Here is a 19,081-nt window from a genome sequence, read left to right on the forward strand (position 1 = left end):
TCCACCTGCCAATTCAGGAGATGTCGGTTCGATCCCTGGGTTGGTGAGATCCCCTGGAGAAGGAAATGGCAACTCACTCCAGTATTCTTGCCTGGAAAGTCCCATGTACACAGGAGCCTGGCAGGTTATAGTTCATGGGGTTACAAAAGAGTCAGACACAACTTAGTGAGTGACTAAAACAACAGCAAACAACAATCATTGGCATACTTTTTTTCAGTATAAGTACAGACAGAGAAGAGGTCCAAGGACTGAGTCACATGACTCTCCAATAATAAGTCAGTGAGAACAGAAGGTTATCAGCAAAGCAGATTGACAAGGAACAACCAGTGTGGGGAGCAAAACCAATAAATAGTGTAGTGTCCTGGAAGTCAAGTGAAGAAAGTATATCAATGAGTAAGGAATAGTCAACTGTGTCATTCAGAGCTATTAGGTCAATCAGGAAAAGACTTGAGGCTTGACCATTGGATTTAGTATTGTGAAATCATTAGTGTCCTTTTTTTTTAAAGGTATGAAAAAAGTTTATAGCAACTAGTGCCATAAAATCAATACATATTATAATGTAGTGTCATTGTTATCTATTAATTTATCAAATATTTTAAAAGTATATTATATAAATGTCACTGTCATGGTCCTTATAAATGACTGGTTTCCAGGCATGAATGAGAATGCTTGTCTAACTTTATAAGTGCTGAATACATTAGTGTTATTAATCAAGGGACATTGTGATAGAGGGGTGGGGCAAAAGCCCAAATGAAGAAGATTTAGGAGAGAAGAAGAGAAAGACTGGAAATGGTAAAGATGAAGTCTTTTGAGGACTTTTGCTGCTAAGGAGTGTACAGAAACTTTTCTCTCTTAACTCTTGAAACATTAGAATTCCTTAGGGTGTCCTGCTTGGTTATCCTCCTCTTGATCTATACAAATCTCTCTGGTGGTCATTCTAGCAGCTTCAAATGACCTAATGTTTCAAGAAGGATGAAGGTTTCAAGAAGCAAATATAGTAGAGAAATAAAGTAATATAAGGGCTAAAAAGTATCCATTGGATTTAGCCCCCAATATTTTAGTGAAAATGTATTAGAATGATAAATGATTAACTACTGTTTTAATTTTAGTACCTTTCTCATGGAAGTGTTTGGGAGATGGTAGGCTTAGAGGTAGGTTGGAGAAGGGAGTGAGATTAAATAAGAGTTGAATTTGACTGAATTGTGGGCAAGCAGAAATGATATGTTGAAGATGGTCACATGATGCTGTGGAGACAGGAAAATTAGGGTCACTAAGACAAAGTGTGTTGATCACCACCCAGTTCTACAGGGGTTATGTCACAACCCACTGCATTTGCTGACCAACAATGTATCCTGAGAGGAATTCAGGATGAAAAGCAGGATGAGGCATTCTGTGATTTGGACAGGCAGGCCCTAAGGCTAGTTCAGTGTATATTTCAAGAAGAATTTTAACGACCCTGCATTCTTGAAGCCTCCCATCCATAGCAAAGCACTAAAGTCATTCACTTGAGATATCTGTTCTTGGTGATTAGCAGTAATCATTTATGAAGACATATGCTTGACTGTATAGATTTCCTAGCCAAAAATCATAGATAAGCTGAGCTCTCTCCTACCTGTTTGGAGTAGTTTTACTCAGAGCAAACTGAGTTGCTGTCTGCTGGGCTGTAGTCCTCACCAAGACCCTGAATAAAATTTAAACTCACAACTCTTATGTTGCGGGTCTTTCTTTAAGTTGGCAAAGCAGACCAGTGAAAGGCTTTTGAAGTCCAGAATTTGGACTTTGAATCTTTGGGCAATGGGAACCCCGGGACTTTTAGGGTTCTATATATGTGACAAGGACCTGGATGAAATGTTAGATGAGAGAGAGGGGAAGGAATCAATGGTAGAGATACTCTCTAATGAAGAAATAAGAGAGAAGCAGATCAGACTGGTGCATCAGGAGACTGTGAGAGTCCCTAAATCACCTGACCTTATTGCTGAGAGGGTGTAAGAGACAGGCAGGAATAACTACTGGGGTTATCAGACTTAATCAGATCAAGGCTTATCAGACATGGTTGGTGGGCTCTGGAGAAGATAAGTCACTCATACCAGATTCCTACTCTTCCCATTGCACCTGCTCTTTCCATTCACCTTTAAAAATCTTGGGGCTGTTAACAAAAACGATACTTTTGCCATACTCTCAGCAGAGAACTAAGGGAGGCTTCTCTATTCGTGTTTTCTCCACTCAAATAACCTGAGCCCCCTTTCAACAACATTCAATCCTAAAAAGGAACTAGAATGCCAGTTCAATTTAAGCTGTGTTAAGAGTGTTAAATTTTGAATTCAATTCCAAAGCTAGGTTCCCTCCCAGAAGCTACCACTTTATAGGCACTAATTGCCTTGTCAGGACTCTTAATACCAAAACGAATAATAAAGGATTGATACACCAAAACATTTTGACTTGTGTGGAGAAAAAGCAGAGTATTACTTGGATTTGGAGGGAAGAGTGTGCAGCTTTTACAGTGAATGATCTCTTTTACTACTGGCATATCTGGTGGAATTGGAGGAGGTACTATTCCTAGGCCAGGCATCATCGGAGTTATTGGTGGAATTCCAGTCATCATTCCAAGAGCAGGATCAAAATCTAAAAAAAGGAGAGGAAATAGAGAATAATCAATTATACCAGGCAAGATCAAGTAGAGGTAGACTGTTACCTTATAAGCTTCAAACCAAAGGTCTTTCTGAGACAGAGGCAAAATATTTAGGAAAACACATTATTAGCATTACTGGACCTTAAATATTATAATTGTGCATTTTTCTTTAGGGCTGTTTCTGTTTGGCCAGTGATTATTTGTGTCTATATCTCATTTTGACATCCAAGGCCTTTTGTATTGAATAATATGACTGTGTCTTGTGCATTGATCTTGCCTTCCACTAGTTCCCAACACACACTCTCTGCTCCATTCAGACCAGGCTTCACATTGTCCCTTGTAACACTTCCTGTCTTTTTTTATTTTTAAATTTACAATATTGTATTGGTTTTGCCATATATCAACATGAATCCGCCACAGGTATACACATGTTCCCCATCCTGAACCCTCCTCCCTCCTCTCTCCCCGTACCATCCCTCTGGGCCGTCCCAGTGCACCAGCTTCTGGGCCAAGCATCCAGTATTTTTGCACTATAACATGGTGTTAAAAGCATACAGTTTTCGGGTTTAGGCAGACCTGGGTCCTAGTTCTACTATTTGATTAGGAGATGAATCTTTTGTACCTCCATTCCATCATTGCAAAATGGGGTTAATTCCACCTACTTTTATAGGAATTTGTGAGGAATAAACAAGATGATGAATGCATAGCACAAACATGCTCAGTAAATAACTATTCTCTGTGCCTTTGTTCCTGTTGTTCTCCCTGCCTGCCTGGAATCATTCAAGCCTCCCCAGATTCTCCCCCATGGTTCAAGGCCTAGCTCAAAGTCCCACACTCCCTGAAAAACACTTTCCAGATAATTCTAGTTCATTTTTATTTCTGTGTCAAAAACTGTTCTATACCTGTTGCCACTGAATTTTATTTTGCATCATCTTTTATTAATATTTCTTTCAGGTTTGCTTCTAGGGTGTGTGGGAGCCCCCAGACAAATATGTTTATGGGGTTTGTCTAGATATATAATTTGACTCACCCCAAATCAGCACCAACGCTATTCTGGTAGCCCATGTGATACCATGAAAGAAATACCATACCAGCCAGCTGGAGTGATTTACTTGCCAGGATACTCTCCTGGAACCAAGACCCTGGGAGGACTCTCCAGGCATGAGTTCAGAAGCTTCTTGGGGCATCCAGTTGAATCCACATGTGGCATAAAGGACTGCAGAGTGCAAAGGGGAAAAATGGGGACTGGGGTCCGCACAGCTTCAATTTGAGATTGGGGCCCCTTGCTTAGATGATACTGCAAGCCTTGGTCAATGCCAGACACTGGAGAAAAACCTAGAAAATTTTGAGAAAGGTGCTTCTTGGCATCAAGACCCACATAGGACCTGCTCTGGACTGGGGCACCTATCCTGATGGTACCACCTACCGGCCAGTCCTTGGCTCTGGAAAGGGACTTACAAAATACTGAGACAGTCATTCCAAAGCACGAGGTCCCCTGACGTGAGGGCCCGTGGCAGGGGCCCCACTTGCCTGGGTCTAAAGGCAGTACTGATTTCATTGTTTAAAATTTGTCTCTATAACAAGATGCACGTTTTTGAGAGAAGGGAGTGCACTGTACTTCATTTCCTCACCTCTCATTCTTGTCCTCTGTTAAGGCAGGCACAGTGTACTGCAAACGAAGGAAGTGTTGCATAAGGAGTACTGATCATTGTGGTAGGCCCTAGCCCCCAAAACTTTACCCTGCTTACCACTCAGGCCCAAGGGACAGTGCCTTAGTGTCTCCTTAAGGTGGCTCTGAGCCTCCCTGGTTGGCTCTCTAAGATGTTGAAGGAAGTGTATCTAAGCAGTGGGAAGAATTTGTGGTTCACACAGAAGCAAAACTCCGGGTACAGTTAAGCCCAGAAGGAGGGAGTCTTGTGACTGGGCAGATAAGCAGGTGGGTGGCACACAAGCAATACCCACTGCAAGCCAGCCTAAGAGAGCTAGGACATTCCCCATCCTCTCATGTGCCTGTCATGCAGAGATGCCAAGACCCTGAACATGTTTGGGAAGAAAATATTTTCTTCTAAGAGGAAATTTTATTTTTCTGAAAACAAATTTACTTTTAACTCTCATATGTTATCTCACCCAACACACAAGTATCCACTTGTACCTGAATGTGTGTGCTCACACACATGCACTCACATACATGCATACTCCTTTCTTTCCTCCCTGTGATTCTCATCTCTACTCTCCTCCATATGCTAGTTGTATGACCATGGGGGATATTTCTTAATATCTGTGTGCCTCCATCTCCTTTTTGGTAAAAGTAGGGATAAACAATGACATTTAGCTCAAGGAATGAAAGGACAGAACAGATATAAAAGGCTCTGGCCTGATCGATGGTGGTCCTGATAGGTAAATTTCCTTTCTTCCATTCCAGACATGTGTCCACACACTAGTAAATTCATTTGTTCAGGCACTCACTTCCACATCCCACGAACATTTGTGATAGCCTCCTATCTGTCAGGCTCTAGACAGCGGGGCAGGGAGTCCAGGACTTTTTTCCCATCTTGGAGATCTTAGGGCTCCTGACACTCTGTGTTCCTATGCTGTAGAATAAGAACGCTGTGGCTAAAAATGCTATTATGTCTTTGGAACATTTGATCTCTTGTGTATAAGATTTTGGAAAAATTGTTAACATTATTTCCCCCACTTACAAACTGTTAATTTTCAGTAGGAGAAGATCAGAATAGATTGTGTGCCAACTAAACAATCCCATCTATTTCTCCCTCCTACTGAAATGTTTGTCTTCCTTTTATTGTTCTGCCTGCCTCCTCATTGTTATTCATATAGTTCTATCACTCACAACTCCACCTTACCACAGATTACAGAAACATCAGTTCATTAAACAAGTTTTGCCACTTCAACTGAGAAAGAAATGCCTGTCTCCATGTACTGTCTACTAATAAATGGAGACAAACAAAAAACAAATACACAGGATAAATATAACTCTTGACTGATGTACTCACCACTGCGCTTTTCAGTATGATTACATTAATATTTTATGAAATTCATTTAAAAGCAAGTATATTCATGACATATGGCTAAAGCCAGAGTAGATAAACTCCCTTTCTTCTTTGCATTCAATATGCCAAGAGTTCCATAGGCTGCACTGCCTAGCAGGGCTTGCTGGAGGGCAGGTTGTACATTGCACATGACATTTCAAGGGCTCCTATCACATTGATTATTTCTTTTGTTTATCTTCAACCATGAAGACCAAAGTAGACTTGAATTTCTAATACCAACATAGAAAAATAACTGTTTGAAATCATGGGTCTTACAGAAGTATTGCGGAACCTGAAAAAAATCCAAGAAGTCCAATAATTTAAAATACATTGGGAACAGAATACCAGAAAAGTTCTCTTCCTTTCCCAGATCCTATTCTGACTGGAGGAATACAGCCAATATGTAGATAGTATTAGCACTTTACGTTAGGAATCTGAAATTATTTTATAAAAGGGTTGTGGAATAGGCCAAGGTATCCCCCCAAAGTACTTTCACAATAAATGTTCTGTTTTGCTTTTACCATATCTTCTTCTAAAACCTTTTCCCTACTGCCTTCTTGATTCTTGACATAGCCGTTGGTGGAATTGTCATAAGATGTTGGTTTGTATTCCTTCTTCTGATTTATGTATTTTCCAAACTTTAGTTTAATGGAAATGCTGCAAATGTTGTTTTGTAGTTGGGCCAGCTTGTTCCTCTGAGTTGCAGCTCTATTACATCTCCATTACATGATTTTTAAGTAATGTTTCAGTGTAGCCTTAAGTTTTCCTGATGCCTAGCAACTTGCACTTAACTCAACCTAGAGTAGTTATTAAGCAATATTACTGTCCCCTGCTCTCTGTGTCTATCCGAGCCAGGGAGCTGCAACGGAGGCAAATGTCATTTCTCTGCTGCCGTCCAATCTTCCCCATGTCTATCTACTTGTATGTCCTTAAATATTTCGATGCCAGCCCCTCTGCAGGTGTTGAGGTTGAAGGAATGAGTAGGACAAAATCATCAACCTCATAGTTTAGTTTGGGAAAAGCCATGCAAAGAGTTACAATGCTTTATCATCAATTATTATTATCATCACTATAATTGCTTATTGGGTGCTTCCATTGTGCTAGGGACTGTGCTAATATAATCTCATTCCAAATGACCTGTGGGCTAGGTACTATTATTATCTTTCCTTTTATAGATAAAGAAACTGGGGCTCAGAGGGTTTAGTCACTTGCCCAATGTTACACAGCCAGTAACTGAGACAAGACCTAGGATTCAAATCCAGATCGGTTTAACTCTAACGCTCTTAACCGCTGCACCACCTCTCAGTGTACTATGGCAACTGTTTTCATGAATTAGTTTAATTACAGGTATAAGGTGAAACAGGTATGCTGAAAAACATGGTAGATGAATAACAAAATGTTTCTGTATAATTCTTTTTTCCAAGCGTGGTGGATTGAAGGTAGATACAAAATTCTTTGATTCCCCTTCTGTAAAGAGGTGAGGTCTATGTCCCATCCTCTTGAGGATCTGGATGGGTTCTAGAACTGCTTTGACCAACAGAATATGGCAGAAGGGATGTGGTGCACGTTTTCAGGGCCAGGCCTCAAGAGACAGAAAATGTTTACTTGTCTCTGGGAATACTTGCTTATGGGAGCTTCAGTCACAATGTAACAAGTCTGACTACCATGCTGGAGAGACCATGTGGAGAGGGTCCTAGTGTAAATGGGAAGGAAGGATCCACCCGAGTCTAGTGTTTTATCTGTCCCCGCCAAGGTGCCATGCTTCTCAGGTGGCTCAGCAGTAAAGAATCCACTGGCTAATGCAGGACACGCTAGAGAAGTGACCTTGATCTCTGGGTTGGGAAGATCCCCTGGAGGAGGAAATGGCAACCCACAGTATTCTCATCTGGAAAATTCCATGGACAGAGGAGCCTGGCAGGTTACCATCCATGGGGTCACAAAGAGTTGGACAAACATTAGTCTACTCTGCTTTTCACAAAGTCCATGGGTCCGCAGGAAGAAAACAATACTTTTTGTGAGAATAAACTCTGTTTTCTACCTATCCAACCTGCAGAGTCCTTCAAATGTTCCTGTCCAAAAGGCTTTCTTAAAGTTGCTTATCTCCACAGCCAAAATTTCCTGTTGACATATTCAATATATGTATTGTCACAGTGTGAGATGATTTAGAGGCCTTTGTTCTACATCCAAAGTCTCAACTGACTTTCACTGCGGTAATGATTTGGGGAAAGAAAGTAGCATTTTTGAGAGTTGTATTTCAAACACAATGCTGGATGGTTTCTGAAACAGAATTATCTCATTTAATCCCCACAATTTAGAGGGATAAACGGGAGGTCAGAGAGAGGTGACTGGCCCAAGGTGGCATCCTTAGAGGGCTCAAGGGAAGGGTTCAGCCCTGGGTCTGGCCCATTCTTTCTCCAAGCACCATCCTGTATGCTCTATAACCAGAGAGACTCGAGATGGACTGGAGGGGGCTATCTTACAGCAACAAAGCTAATTAAGGCCAGACAACACAACTTTGTGGTTACAGAAGTTGGGATTATCTTAAGAGAAGAATACTGAAGGAACCAATAAAAATAAATAAATAAATCCGAAGTCTCAACTTTGACTTACAGGTGAAGTTGGAATTGTAGCAATGTATGAACTAGAGATAGGCAGATATAGGAGCTGGGGTTTTTACTACCCTGCTTGCTTTTTCAGAACTGGACCCTGGTTCTGGCTGGCTGGAGGCCCCGCTCTGCCCTCAGAAAGATGACTTCTCCCCAACCAAGTCCCCCTGGATCCATTAAAGGCATTTCTAATCTTTTAGGTATTCCAGAGACCCTTGATCACAAGGAGGTAATCTGTATGCACAATAAAACCACTGAAATGCAACTACGGATTAGTCTAAAATAAGTGTTCCAAATAGGATCTAATTATATATGCATAATTAAGCTATTTTATAGAAAATTATGATTCCAATTCAGGTATACATTTATGGTACATTATTGCTATCTCTTTAGACTTCCTACAAAATTCATTAGAAAATGAATTACACCTGGATACTGAGAAATTTTAACTCACTACAGTCCTGACTGCCTCCTCTCTACACAGATCCTTGAAAAAACTTTACAGGCAGACAACCTGAAGAGGGAACACAGATTTCTAAGGACAGCTTGGCTAAGTTGTGAGAAGATCTTGACCTTACAACGAGCCATCTTGGAAATTTCTAAGTTTTTGCACAGGGACTCTCAAATTCTACCAAAAATCTGTCCTGCTTCTCCAGAAGATCATCAAAACCCCTGCTTCAGGCTAGTTGGAAAGCTGAGACAGGGCCTGGTTCATGTTGTACATGAACAATGTACAATGACAAACGAGGCAGTAAGCTGGGCTCGGGTGGGTTTTGTGGTATAATTTCATCTCATAAAGACTCTCCTTAATAAATATCAACTTTGATCCCAAATTTCAACCAATGAAGCTTTATTTCTTTAGTATAAGTTTTTGCAATTATCTATCTTTATAGCCCACCTTCCCCCTATTCCTTCCTATTTTGTCTTTGTGTTCTTGTTAGAACATTTGGCAGATTCAGGGACGCTGTGAACACCTTTGGGAAGGCATTAGGGAGGACATTTCACACCTCATCTTTGGTTCCTAGATTTCTGGATTTTAGAGATGAATAAGATAAAAGCATATACATCTATATATTTAAGGTTGCCAACCTCTTAATTTGCCAAGAAAAGACATGGAAAAAAATAACAAAAACTAACCATGTACCATTTTGCAATTCATAAAAGACAGAACATTTAAAAACCAAAAATATAGGAAATCTATAATCTCTGAATAAAAAATAGTCCTTTCAATTGAGCAAATACAGCTTCATGAAAAATACACTATATTCTTAGCTTCTACACTTTGCATCAGACTAAGGAATGCAGAATCAACTGGTCCTGGATTATATCCCAGTGTGTGGGCTTTGGAGATGGCTCAACTATCTTAGTGTACACCACTATATATGAAGATTTCTATGAAAAAATCCTTTCAGAACTATGGTGTCAAACACAGATACACATGTGTTAAGTGCCATGAACAGTTTGACTTCTCCTGAGGATTGGTATATTTTTTCTACAGGGAAAATGCAAATTATATAACTGATCAGGTTTCCCTTTTGTTTTGGCTGCTGCTGCTGCTGTTAAGTCACTTCAGTCGTGTCCGACTCTGTGCGACCCCATAAACGGCAGCCCACCAGGCTCCCCCGTCCCTGGGATTCTCCAGGCAAGAACACTGAAGTGGGTTGCCATTTCCTTCTCCAATGCATGAAAGTGAAAGGGAAGTCGTTCAGTCATGTCCGACTCCTAGTGACCCCATGGACTGCAGCCCACCAGGCTCCTCCGTCTGTGGGACTTTCCAGGCAAGAGTATTGGAGTGGGATGCCATTGCCTTTGTTTTGGCTACCTGGTCACAAGTGCAGCTCCCCTTTAGAAACTGAGTGGGATTCTATGACCTATACATCTGAATTCTAATTAATCTCCCTACATGGCCTTCACCTTCTATTCTCATTTATATTTTCCCAGATGATGGTTTATTTTACTTGTAATTTTTCTCTTTAATTGTAATCTTTTTTAAAAGCGGCCTCAAATGTTTCGTGGAGGGGTATTCTTTCTGCCCCCTTCTGATGCCTATGTCAGAAGCTTTGTCTATCTCCTTTACACTTTAATAAAACTTTATTACACCAAAAAAAAAAAAAAGTTTCATGGAATGGGTGATGGAAATCACTTTAGGATTTAACAATTGTTCCCATACTGTATAATCTTGCATACCTTCCAGTCATTGGTGTCCCATATCCTCTGCCTGGACTGTTGTTAGTTCCTTGTCTTTTTCACCTGATATTTAACTATATATCCCTGAACACTGAGCTCAAATGTTGTCCCTTCTATGAAACTTCCCTGATCACCACTACCCACCTAACACCTCCTCCATTCCACCCTGGATGAAACAAAACTTTTCCATATGTATCTACTATGACACTTGCTTCATTGTAGTGCAGTGATACAGACTTTGCTGCCTCTGCCACGGGATTCTGAGCTCAAAGGCAATGACTGAAGAATTGATGCTTTTGAACTGTGGTGTTGGAGAAGATTCTTGAGAGTCCCTTGGACTGCAAGGAGATCCAACCAGTCCATCCTAAAGGAAATCAGTCCTGAATATTCATTGGAAGGACTGATGCTGAAGCTGAAACTCCGATACTTTGGCCACCTGATACAAAGAACTGACTCATTTGAAAAGACCCTGATGCTGGGAAAGATTGAAGGCAGGAAGAGAAGGGGATGACAGAGAATGAGGTGGTTGGATGGTATCACTGACTCAATGGACATGAGTTTGAGTAAACTCTGGGAGTTGGTGATGGACAAAGACGCCTGGCGTGCTGCAGTTCATGGGGTCACAAAGAGTTGGACACGACTGAGCGACTGAACTGAACTGAACTGAACTGAGGGCTTCTCACATACAGCAGGCCTCAATAAATATTTCTTGTATAAATGAATACATAAACCATCACACTTTACTGGATTCTTCATAATAGTTTCCTTGGGAAATCTTGAGAGTGCCATCACTTGGTAGGATTCAAGCTTGTTTCTGAGAGACATTGGTTCTATTTGGTACATTGGTTTATATATCGTTGGCTCTTGGTGAAGTGTCCACCATGATGATGAATAGTGCTCTCCTTTCTCGGAATCTCAACCTTATCTGCCACTGAAGGCACATTCTAATTTGTGGAAAATATTAAAATAATAGAAACCCAAGTCCGGGCCTCCTTGAGGAGCTTGGAGCACAGTGATCTATCATGTGTCACACATCTTCATTCTTTCTTTCTGTTCTCATCAGAGTTTGCCTGCTATGTCCAGTGAGAACCTCTTTCTTACAATGACAGTTTTCATAGATGGGCTGGGTCTTGCTCTGGGAATAAGGTCCATAGTCCACATTTTCCAACATCTCTCATTATGGAGGAGGCATAGTCAATACAGTGGAGACACCATAATGAGGGACACTTCTTCTTTGGGACTTCACAGGCTCCATTTGGTTGCTAAGGATATTTTAATTTAGGCGAAAATAAAGGAAGCAACACACAGTATTCAGCGAGTACCCTTTAAATGGTCCATTCTTGGATTCATCCAGGATGACAGGCAGAACAATGTTCCTTAAGGAGGCAGCTCGACTCTTTTTGGTGCCTCCCTTCATGTGAAAACTAACATTAATCTTATTTGACCAGCTTGGAAAAGCAAATGCTCTTGCAGGAAAGATAGGCACTGGCCAGAGGGGACCTTCTAATCTGGCATCATTGTGGATTAATTTTATCGAACAGCAGTTGTCCAAAAAAACACCATGTTAGATGAAAGGGAGCTCCACACCAAACCCCAGAGATGGCCTGTCTCTGTTCCCCATCCAATGAATGTAATAAGCTAGACATTGCCCTGATGACAGATATGTGTCCAAGAGACTCAGCATCCATGACAATGTGGATTTGGACTCTCTGGGGGACGTCAAGAAAGCTTATGTATCATTTGTTTTTCATCATTGACAAAGCCTTTTCTATTGTCAGAGATAGGCCAGATGAGACAGTTCTGTATGGCTCATTTGCTGCCTTTTCCATTGTAAGGAATTTGGGGCAGTAGGAAGACGAGTAGGGGGATGTTTTATCCCATTCAGTTAAAATATGATATAAAACTATGGCAGCCCCCCTATTTCCCAGACTCTAGCAAGAAGATGGGTAGGCAGCATTGGAGTGTAGTGCCCACTTTCTACTTCTCTGGACACCCCTACCAGATGTATAGGGAGCAGTCATCACCACTGTCAGACACATACTGTTCTCTTTACCTGTCACTGTCCAGTGCTTCTCCAGCGACAAATGTGCCCCTGCATTCATTATACTTCGTTGTTGTTAAGAACAAAAATAAGTCATAATTCAACTTTTTTGTGTGAGTCATCTATCAGATGTGAACTTGAAATAATAAATAATCATAGCTGACTTCATTGAGGAATTACTGTGAGTCAGGCATCATTCTAAGACTTTACATTACATGTATTAACTCAGTAATCCTCATGACAATGCTGAGTCATAGATGCTATTATTATTCTGTTTGACAAATGGAGAAACTGACTCAGAGAGAGGTTAGGTAAATTGTCGAAGGTTACACAGTTACTTAATGGCAGAGCAGGGATTTATCTGAACCTAGGCAGTCTATATCCAGGGCCCACATTCTAATCTCAATGATTAAACTGCTTTCCTAGAATAATACAGAAAGGAGAAAAAAATCACTTTACATACAATTGAAGTGATTTTACACATAGTTTTACAAAGTATGTCTCAGTTTAGCACTATTGCCCCATATACATTTAAGAGAGGGGCACTGCTGCTGCTGCTGCTGCTGCTGCGTCACTTCAGTCGTGTCCGACTCTGTGCAACCCCATAGACGGCAGCCCACCAGGCTCCCCGTCCCTGGGATTCTCCAGGCAAGAACACTGGAGTGGGTTGCCATTTCCTTCTCCAATGCATGAAAGTGAAAAGTGAAAGTGAAGTCGCTCAGTCGTTTCCAACTCTTAGCGACCCCATGGACTGCAGCCTACCAGGCTCCTCCATCCATGGGATTTTCCAGGCAAGAGTACTGGAGTGGGGTGCCATTGCCTTCTCCAAAAATAATACAGAAAGGAGAAAAAAATCACTTCAAATATAATTGAAGTGATTTTACACATAGCTTTACCAAGTGTATCTCAGTTTAGCACTATTGCCGCATATACATTTAAGAGAGGGGCACTGCTGAACTAAATATCAGTATTTCTAAGACAGTTTTCCAAAACTTTCCTTGGAGCATAGCGAAATGATCACTGAATCACAAGGTTAAAGGGGACCCTAAGAGGCCATTTCTTCATAGTCCTTAAGAAAACAAGAGGAGGGCAAAGGAGCTTGAAGTAGAAATTAAAATCACTCTTGAGGTTACAAACGTCTAGTTGGGGTGGATGTGAGGAACACTCAGTAGAGCCAACATTGGCTCCCTAGCAGCCAAGTACTTTTCAATGTAAGTGGCAGCTTAGTAGCCATTTGAAGGAAGTATATTAGTATTTCCTTTATCTTAAATAACATGTAAAATGACTAATAGCAATAATAATGACATTAGTTAAACCTTACCAAGCATTGCGCTAAGTATATTATTTAGCCTTCACAGCAATCCTATGAGGTACATACTATAACCATCTCCATTTTACAGATGAGAAAGCTGAAATACAAATAGGTCAAATACTTTGCTCAAGGTCATGTAGCTAGAAAGTGGCAAAGCCAGGATTTAACACAAGCTGTTGGTCCTTGCAACCTGTGTTATTAAATACTAAGAAGGTACTGTTTCTGCAGAAATAGCCATCTGAGCTACTGTTAGGAAAACAATCCCAATTTTCTAGGCTTAACATTGACCCAAGCACAAGCATTGGGCCTGTAACAATGGTTTGGATGACCTTTTTACTCTCAAAGCTAGGCCTTTTTTGTTGTTCCACATTGTAGATGGCTGGCTAAGCACTGAAGATTACTTTGTGAGCACAGATTTATGTTTAGATGTGGTAATTTACAAATAATCTGATATAAGCTAATGTTTAGTTACCTTGATATCAGAGCAGATCTGGCCTCAAGATATTTTTGAAGATATATACCCATACAGCTCAGACTTCCATGAACTGGTAATATTTAAGCCAAATCAGATAATCTAGTTGCTCTAGACTATGAGATTGTGATTCAGGACCACTGTATATAAAGCTATAATACATGAAATTTTAGTTTAAATTCTATTATAATGAAATAAGAAAGAAAAACGAAACAAAAAACCCACTACTCCTTTAGGAAATGTTTATGAGAAGTATATTAATTTTGATTTTTAAATGGCCAACATTTTGGAGCACTTAGTGTGTGTCAGGCATTGTCGAAGTATGATTTAATTCTCACAACAACACTACGTGCATCATTCTAGATTTGTTTCTCAACTTTAATGAGCTTATGAATCACGTGGGGATCATGGGAAAATTCAGGTTTGATTCAGTAGGTTTAGGCTGTGGCCCAAGATTCTGGAATTCTTAACAGCTTCCAGGTTATGTGGACCACACTTTGAGTAGCAAGTAGTGTAGACTGGCCTTAACTGAATTTGGAAGATTAATGTTTAGGATGTTTTAAAAGTAGTCCAGGATTCGTGATATGGTGATTCTCTAATGTCTTCACAAACCCATTTTAAAAATCAAATTTATATTTCATATATCATTTATAATCATTCAAGAATTTACATTTGCATATTTGCCTACTTGCTAACATTTCTTTGTGACCCTCCAAATCAATACTCGCAGTACTTTCATGGTCATTTAAGGTCATATGCAGAGGCAATACAAGATTTGAGTTGCCCAAGGCACATTAACAAACCCATTTTAATAGTTAATTGCTCTGACATTCCAGGAAGTTTTTTGTGTCTAAACGAAACCCTTCAGATGATATGGCATTTTTATTTTGATTTTTATCTTTAGTGGAGATGGAGTTAGTACACAGTGCTCATTCTCTTACAGGTTACTTTGTTTTAAATATTCGAACAGTTATTCAACGTTAACAATAGTCTTTGGGTTATTTCTCAGCATCTCCTGTCTTTTCCTTTAGGAACCTAAGATTTTGGGGATGTCTAAGTTCTCATTCTAGCTACACGTTTATTTTTCACTTAAGAAATGTATAAAATTAGACAAACTATAATTCCTTGCTGAATTCTCTTGTACTTTTATTTCAATGAACTACTTAAATGTTCAGTGACCATATCCTGCATCTGATATAGCCCTAGCTTGACCATAGTGCAATAGGGAGTATACTAGTGACTACAGGCCACCCTGTAATTCATGAGCTATCAAGCTCATATTACAAAAATGCACACTCTAGGCAGAATCTAGTAAATGTCAACTTCAAAATAAGTTGTGTCATACTGTTATATTTATGTTCACATGGTCAATAAAAAGAAACACTTGTGAGGTGATTAAAAATAGCATACCAGGTAAAATTGGTTGTCCAGCAATTCCCAGTGGTGCCATTCCAAGATTATTCATTGCTGTGGCCCATGCAGTTGGATCAGACATAGGTAGAGTCATTGCAGTTGAATCCACATTCAGAGTTCTACTATTATCAGCTAGAAAGAAATGACAAGCAAAATAATTTGTTGTTTTTAGGTTTCAGTATCTGGTTCACTTACCATTGTGAATCTGGCAAACTCTTTACAGAAATGGACTGATGGACAAGTGCTGGATACAGCCTTAATTTCAGCTCTTTACAAGGGTTAAAACAATACAGCTTGAACTGGCAGGAAGTCATAGAATTTGAACACACAATTTATCAGACAGCATTTTAGTGTTTCTTTCTCTCTTTCTCTCTCTCCCTTTACTCTCCCCCTCCTTCCTTCCCTCACTCCTTCCTACCTGTTTTAAAGTAAAAGAAAACTTTTTTTTTTTACAGCAGTTTTAGGTTCACAGTGAAAGTGAGGGAAAAGTACAGAGATTACACATATACCTCCACCCCCACACATGCACTGCCTCTCCCATTATCAATATCCCTCACGAGAGTGGTTCATTTGTTACAACTGGTGAATGTATATTGATGCATCATAATCACTCAACAGCCATAGTTTACATTAGGCTTCAGTTTGGTGTTTTACATTCTACAGGTTTTGAAAAATTTATAACATATAGCCATATCACACAGGGTAATTTCACTGCCCTAAAATTCCTTTGTGCTCTGCTATTCATCCTTGTCCCCTCCCCCAACCCCAGCAATCACTGATCTTTTACCATCTCAACAGTTTTGCTTTTTCTAGAATGTCATATACTTGGAATCATACAGTATGTAGCCTTTTCAAATTGGCTTTTTTCACTTAGTCTTATGTATTTAAGTTTACTCCAAGTCTTTTCATGGCTCCATAGCTCATTTATCTTTAGTGCTGAATAATATTTCATTGTCTGGATATACCAGCGTTTATCTTTTTACCTACTGAAGGACATTGTGGTTACTTCAAAGTTTTGGCAATTATGAATAAAACGGCTATAAATATTTGTGTACACATTTTGTGTGAACATAAGTTTTCAACTCCTTTGGGTAAACACCAAAGGAATGCAATCACTGGACCCTATGGTAAGAACATATGTGGTTTCATAAGAAGTCATCAGTGCACGTGTACCCCAGTGTTCATCACAGCACTGTTTACAGTAGCTAGGACATGGAAGCAACCTAGATGTCCATTGGCAGATGAATGGATAAGAAACTTGTGGTACATATACACAATGGAATATTACTCAGCTATTAGAAAGAACACGTTTGAGTCAGTTCTAATGAGGTGGATGAAACTGGAGCCTAATATACAGAATGAAGTAAGTCAGAAAGAAAAACACCAATACCATATATTAATGCATATATATGGAATTTAGAAAGATGGTAATGACAACCTTATACGCGAGACAGCAAAAGAGACACAGATATAAAGACTTTTGGACTCTGTGGGAGAAGGGAAGGGTGGGATTATCTGAGAGAATAGCATTGAAACATGTATATTACCATATGTGAAAGAGATGACCAGTCCAAGTTCGATGCATGAAACAGGGCACTCAAAGCCGGTGCACTGGGATAACCCAGAGGGATGGGATGGGGAGGGAGGTGGGAGGGGGGTTTGGGACGGGGGGACACATATACACCTGTGGCTGATTCATGTCAATATATGGCAAAACCCACCAAAATATTGTAATTAGCTTCCAATTAAAATTAATTTTTAAAAAACAAAGTCATCAATGCTTCTTCCAAAGTACTTGTACCATTTTGCATCCCCACCTCCAGTAAATGAAAGTTCCTATTGATCCACATCATCATCAGTATTCAGTGTTATCAGTATTCTGGATTTTGGCCATTCTAAAAGGTTTGTAGTGGTGTTTTGTTGTTGTTTTAATTTGCATTGCCCTGATGACATATGATAGAAAGCAGTTTTTCAATATCCTTATTTACCATCCATACATTTATTTTCTTTGAAGAGGTGGGGGTGGAGCTTCCCTTGTAGCTCAGTTGGTAAAGAATCTGCCTGCAGTGCAGGTGACCTGGGTTCAATCCCTGGGTTGGGAAGATCCCCTGGAGAAGGAAATGGCAACCCATTCCAGTATCCTTGCCTGGAAAATCTCATGGACAGAGGAGCCTGGTGGGCTGCAGTCCATGGGGTCGCAAAGAGTCGGGCACGACTGAGCGACTAACACACTTACTATGTGAGTCACTGGTCTATTTTTCAATCAGGTTGTTTGTTTTACTATTGTTGAATTTTAAGAGTTCCTTGTATATTTTAGACAATAGTCCTTTATCAGGTATGTATTTTGTAAATACTTTCTTCAAGTCTATGGCTTGTTTTCTCAATCTCTTGACATTGTCTTTCACAAAGTTTTTAATTTTAATGAAGTTTAGGTGACCAAAAATTTCTTTCATGGATCATAATTTTGGTGTTATAGTTAAACAGTTATACCCATATCCAAGGTGTCATCTAGGTTTTCTCTTATGTTGTCTTCTAGGAGTTTTATAGTTTTGCCTGTTACATTTTGGTCTATGATCCATTTTGAGTTAGTTTTGTGATGGGTATAAAATTTGTATGTAGATTCATTTTTTTGCATGTGGATGTCCAGTTGTTTCAGCACATTTGTTGAAGAGACTACCTTTGCTCCATTCATCAAAGATCTGTTGATTCTATTCATGTGGGTCTATTTCTGGGCTCTCTATTCTGTTTCATTGATCTATTTGTCTATTCTTTCACCAATGCCACACTGTCTTGATTACTGTAGCTTTATAGTAAGTCTTAAAGTTGTGTAGCATCAGTTTTCCAACTTTGTTCTTCTTCTTCAATACTGTGTTGGCTATTCTGATCAGGTCTTTTACCTCTCCATAAACTTTAGAATATTTTTTTTTTTCATATCCACAAAATAACTTGCTTGGGTTTTGATTGAAATTGCATTGAATCAAGTTGGGAAAAACCGATATCTTGACAGTATTGAGTCTTCCTATCTATGTCGTGCTGGAGAAGATTCTTGAGAGCCCCTTGGACTGCAAGGAAATTAAACCAGTCAATTTTAAAGGAATTCAACCCTGAATATTCATTGGAATCACTGATGCACCAATACTTTGGCCATCTGATGCACAGAGCCAACTCACTGGAAAAGACCTTGATGCTGGGAAAGATTGAAGGTGAGAGGAGAAGGGGATGATGGAGGATGCGATGGTTGGATGGCATCACCAACTCGATGCACATGAGTTTGAGCAAGCTCTGGGAGTTGGTGATGGATAGGGAAGCCTGGTGTGCTGCAGTCCATGGGGTCACAAAGAGTCAGACATGACTGACTGAACTGAACTGAACAA

General features: G+C 39.9%; 1 protein-coding gene across 13 annotated transcripts in view; it reads right to left on the bottom strand.

The window, feature by feature from the left end:
* ENOX2 (ecto-NOX disulfide-thiol exchanger 2) overlaps positions 1–19,081 on the bottom strand; it is a 289,405-nt gene that overhangs the window by 69,731 nt on the left and 200,593 nt on the right. For all 13 annotated transcript variants that reach the window (XM_061408061.1, XM_061408058.1, XM_061408059.1 and 10 more), the window contains 2 exons: positions 15,705–15,839; positions 2,467–2,622 (listed from right to left, as the gene is read on the bottom strand). In XM_061408061.1, the coding sequence (XP_061264045.1) occupies positions 2,467–2,622; positions 15,705–15,801 (253 nt within the window). In that variant the 5' untranslated portion in view covers positions 15,802–15,839. The remainder of the gene's footprint in view (positions 1–2,466; positions 2,623–15,704; positions 15,840–19,081) is intronic.

This window comes from Bos javanicus, chromosome X (genome assembly GCF_032452875.1).
Source record: "Bos javanicus breed banteng chromosome X, ARS-OSU_banteng_1.0, whole genome shotgun sequence".
NCBI classification, from domain to species: domain Eukaryota; kingdom Metazoa; phylum Chordata; class Mammalia; order Artiodactyla; family Bovidae; genus Bos; species Bos javanicus.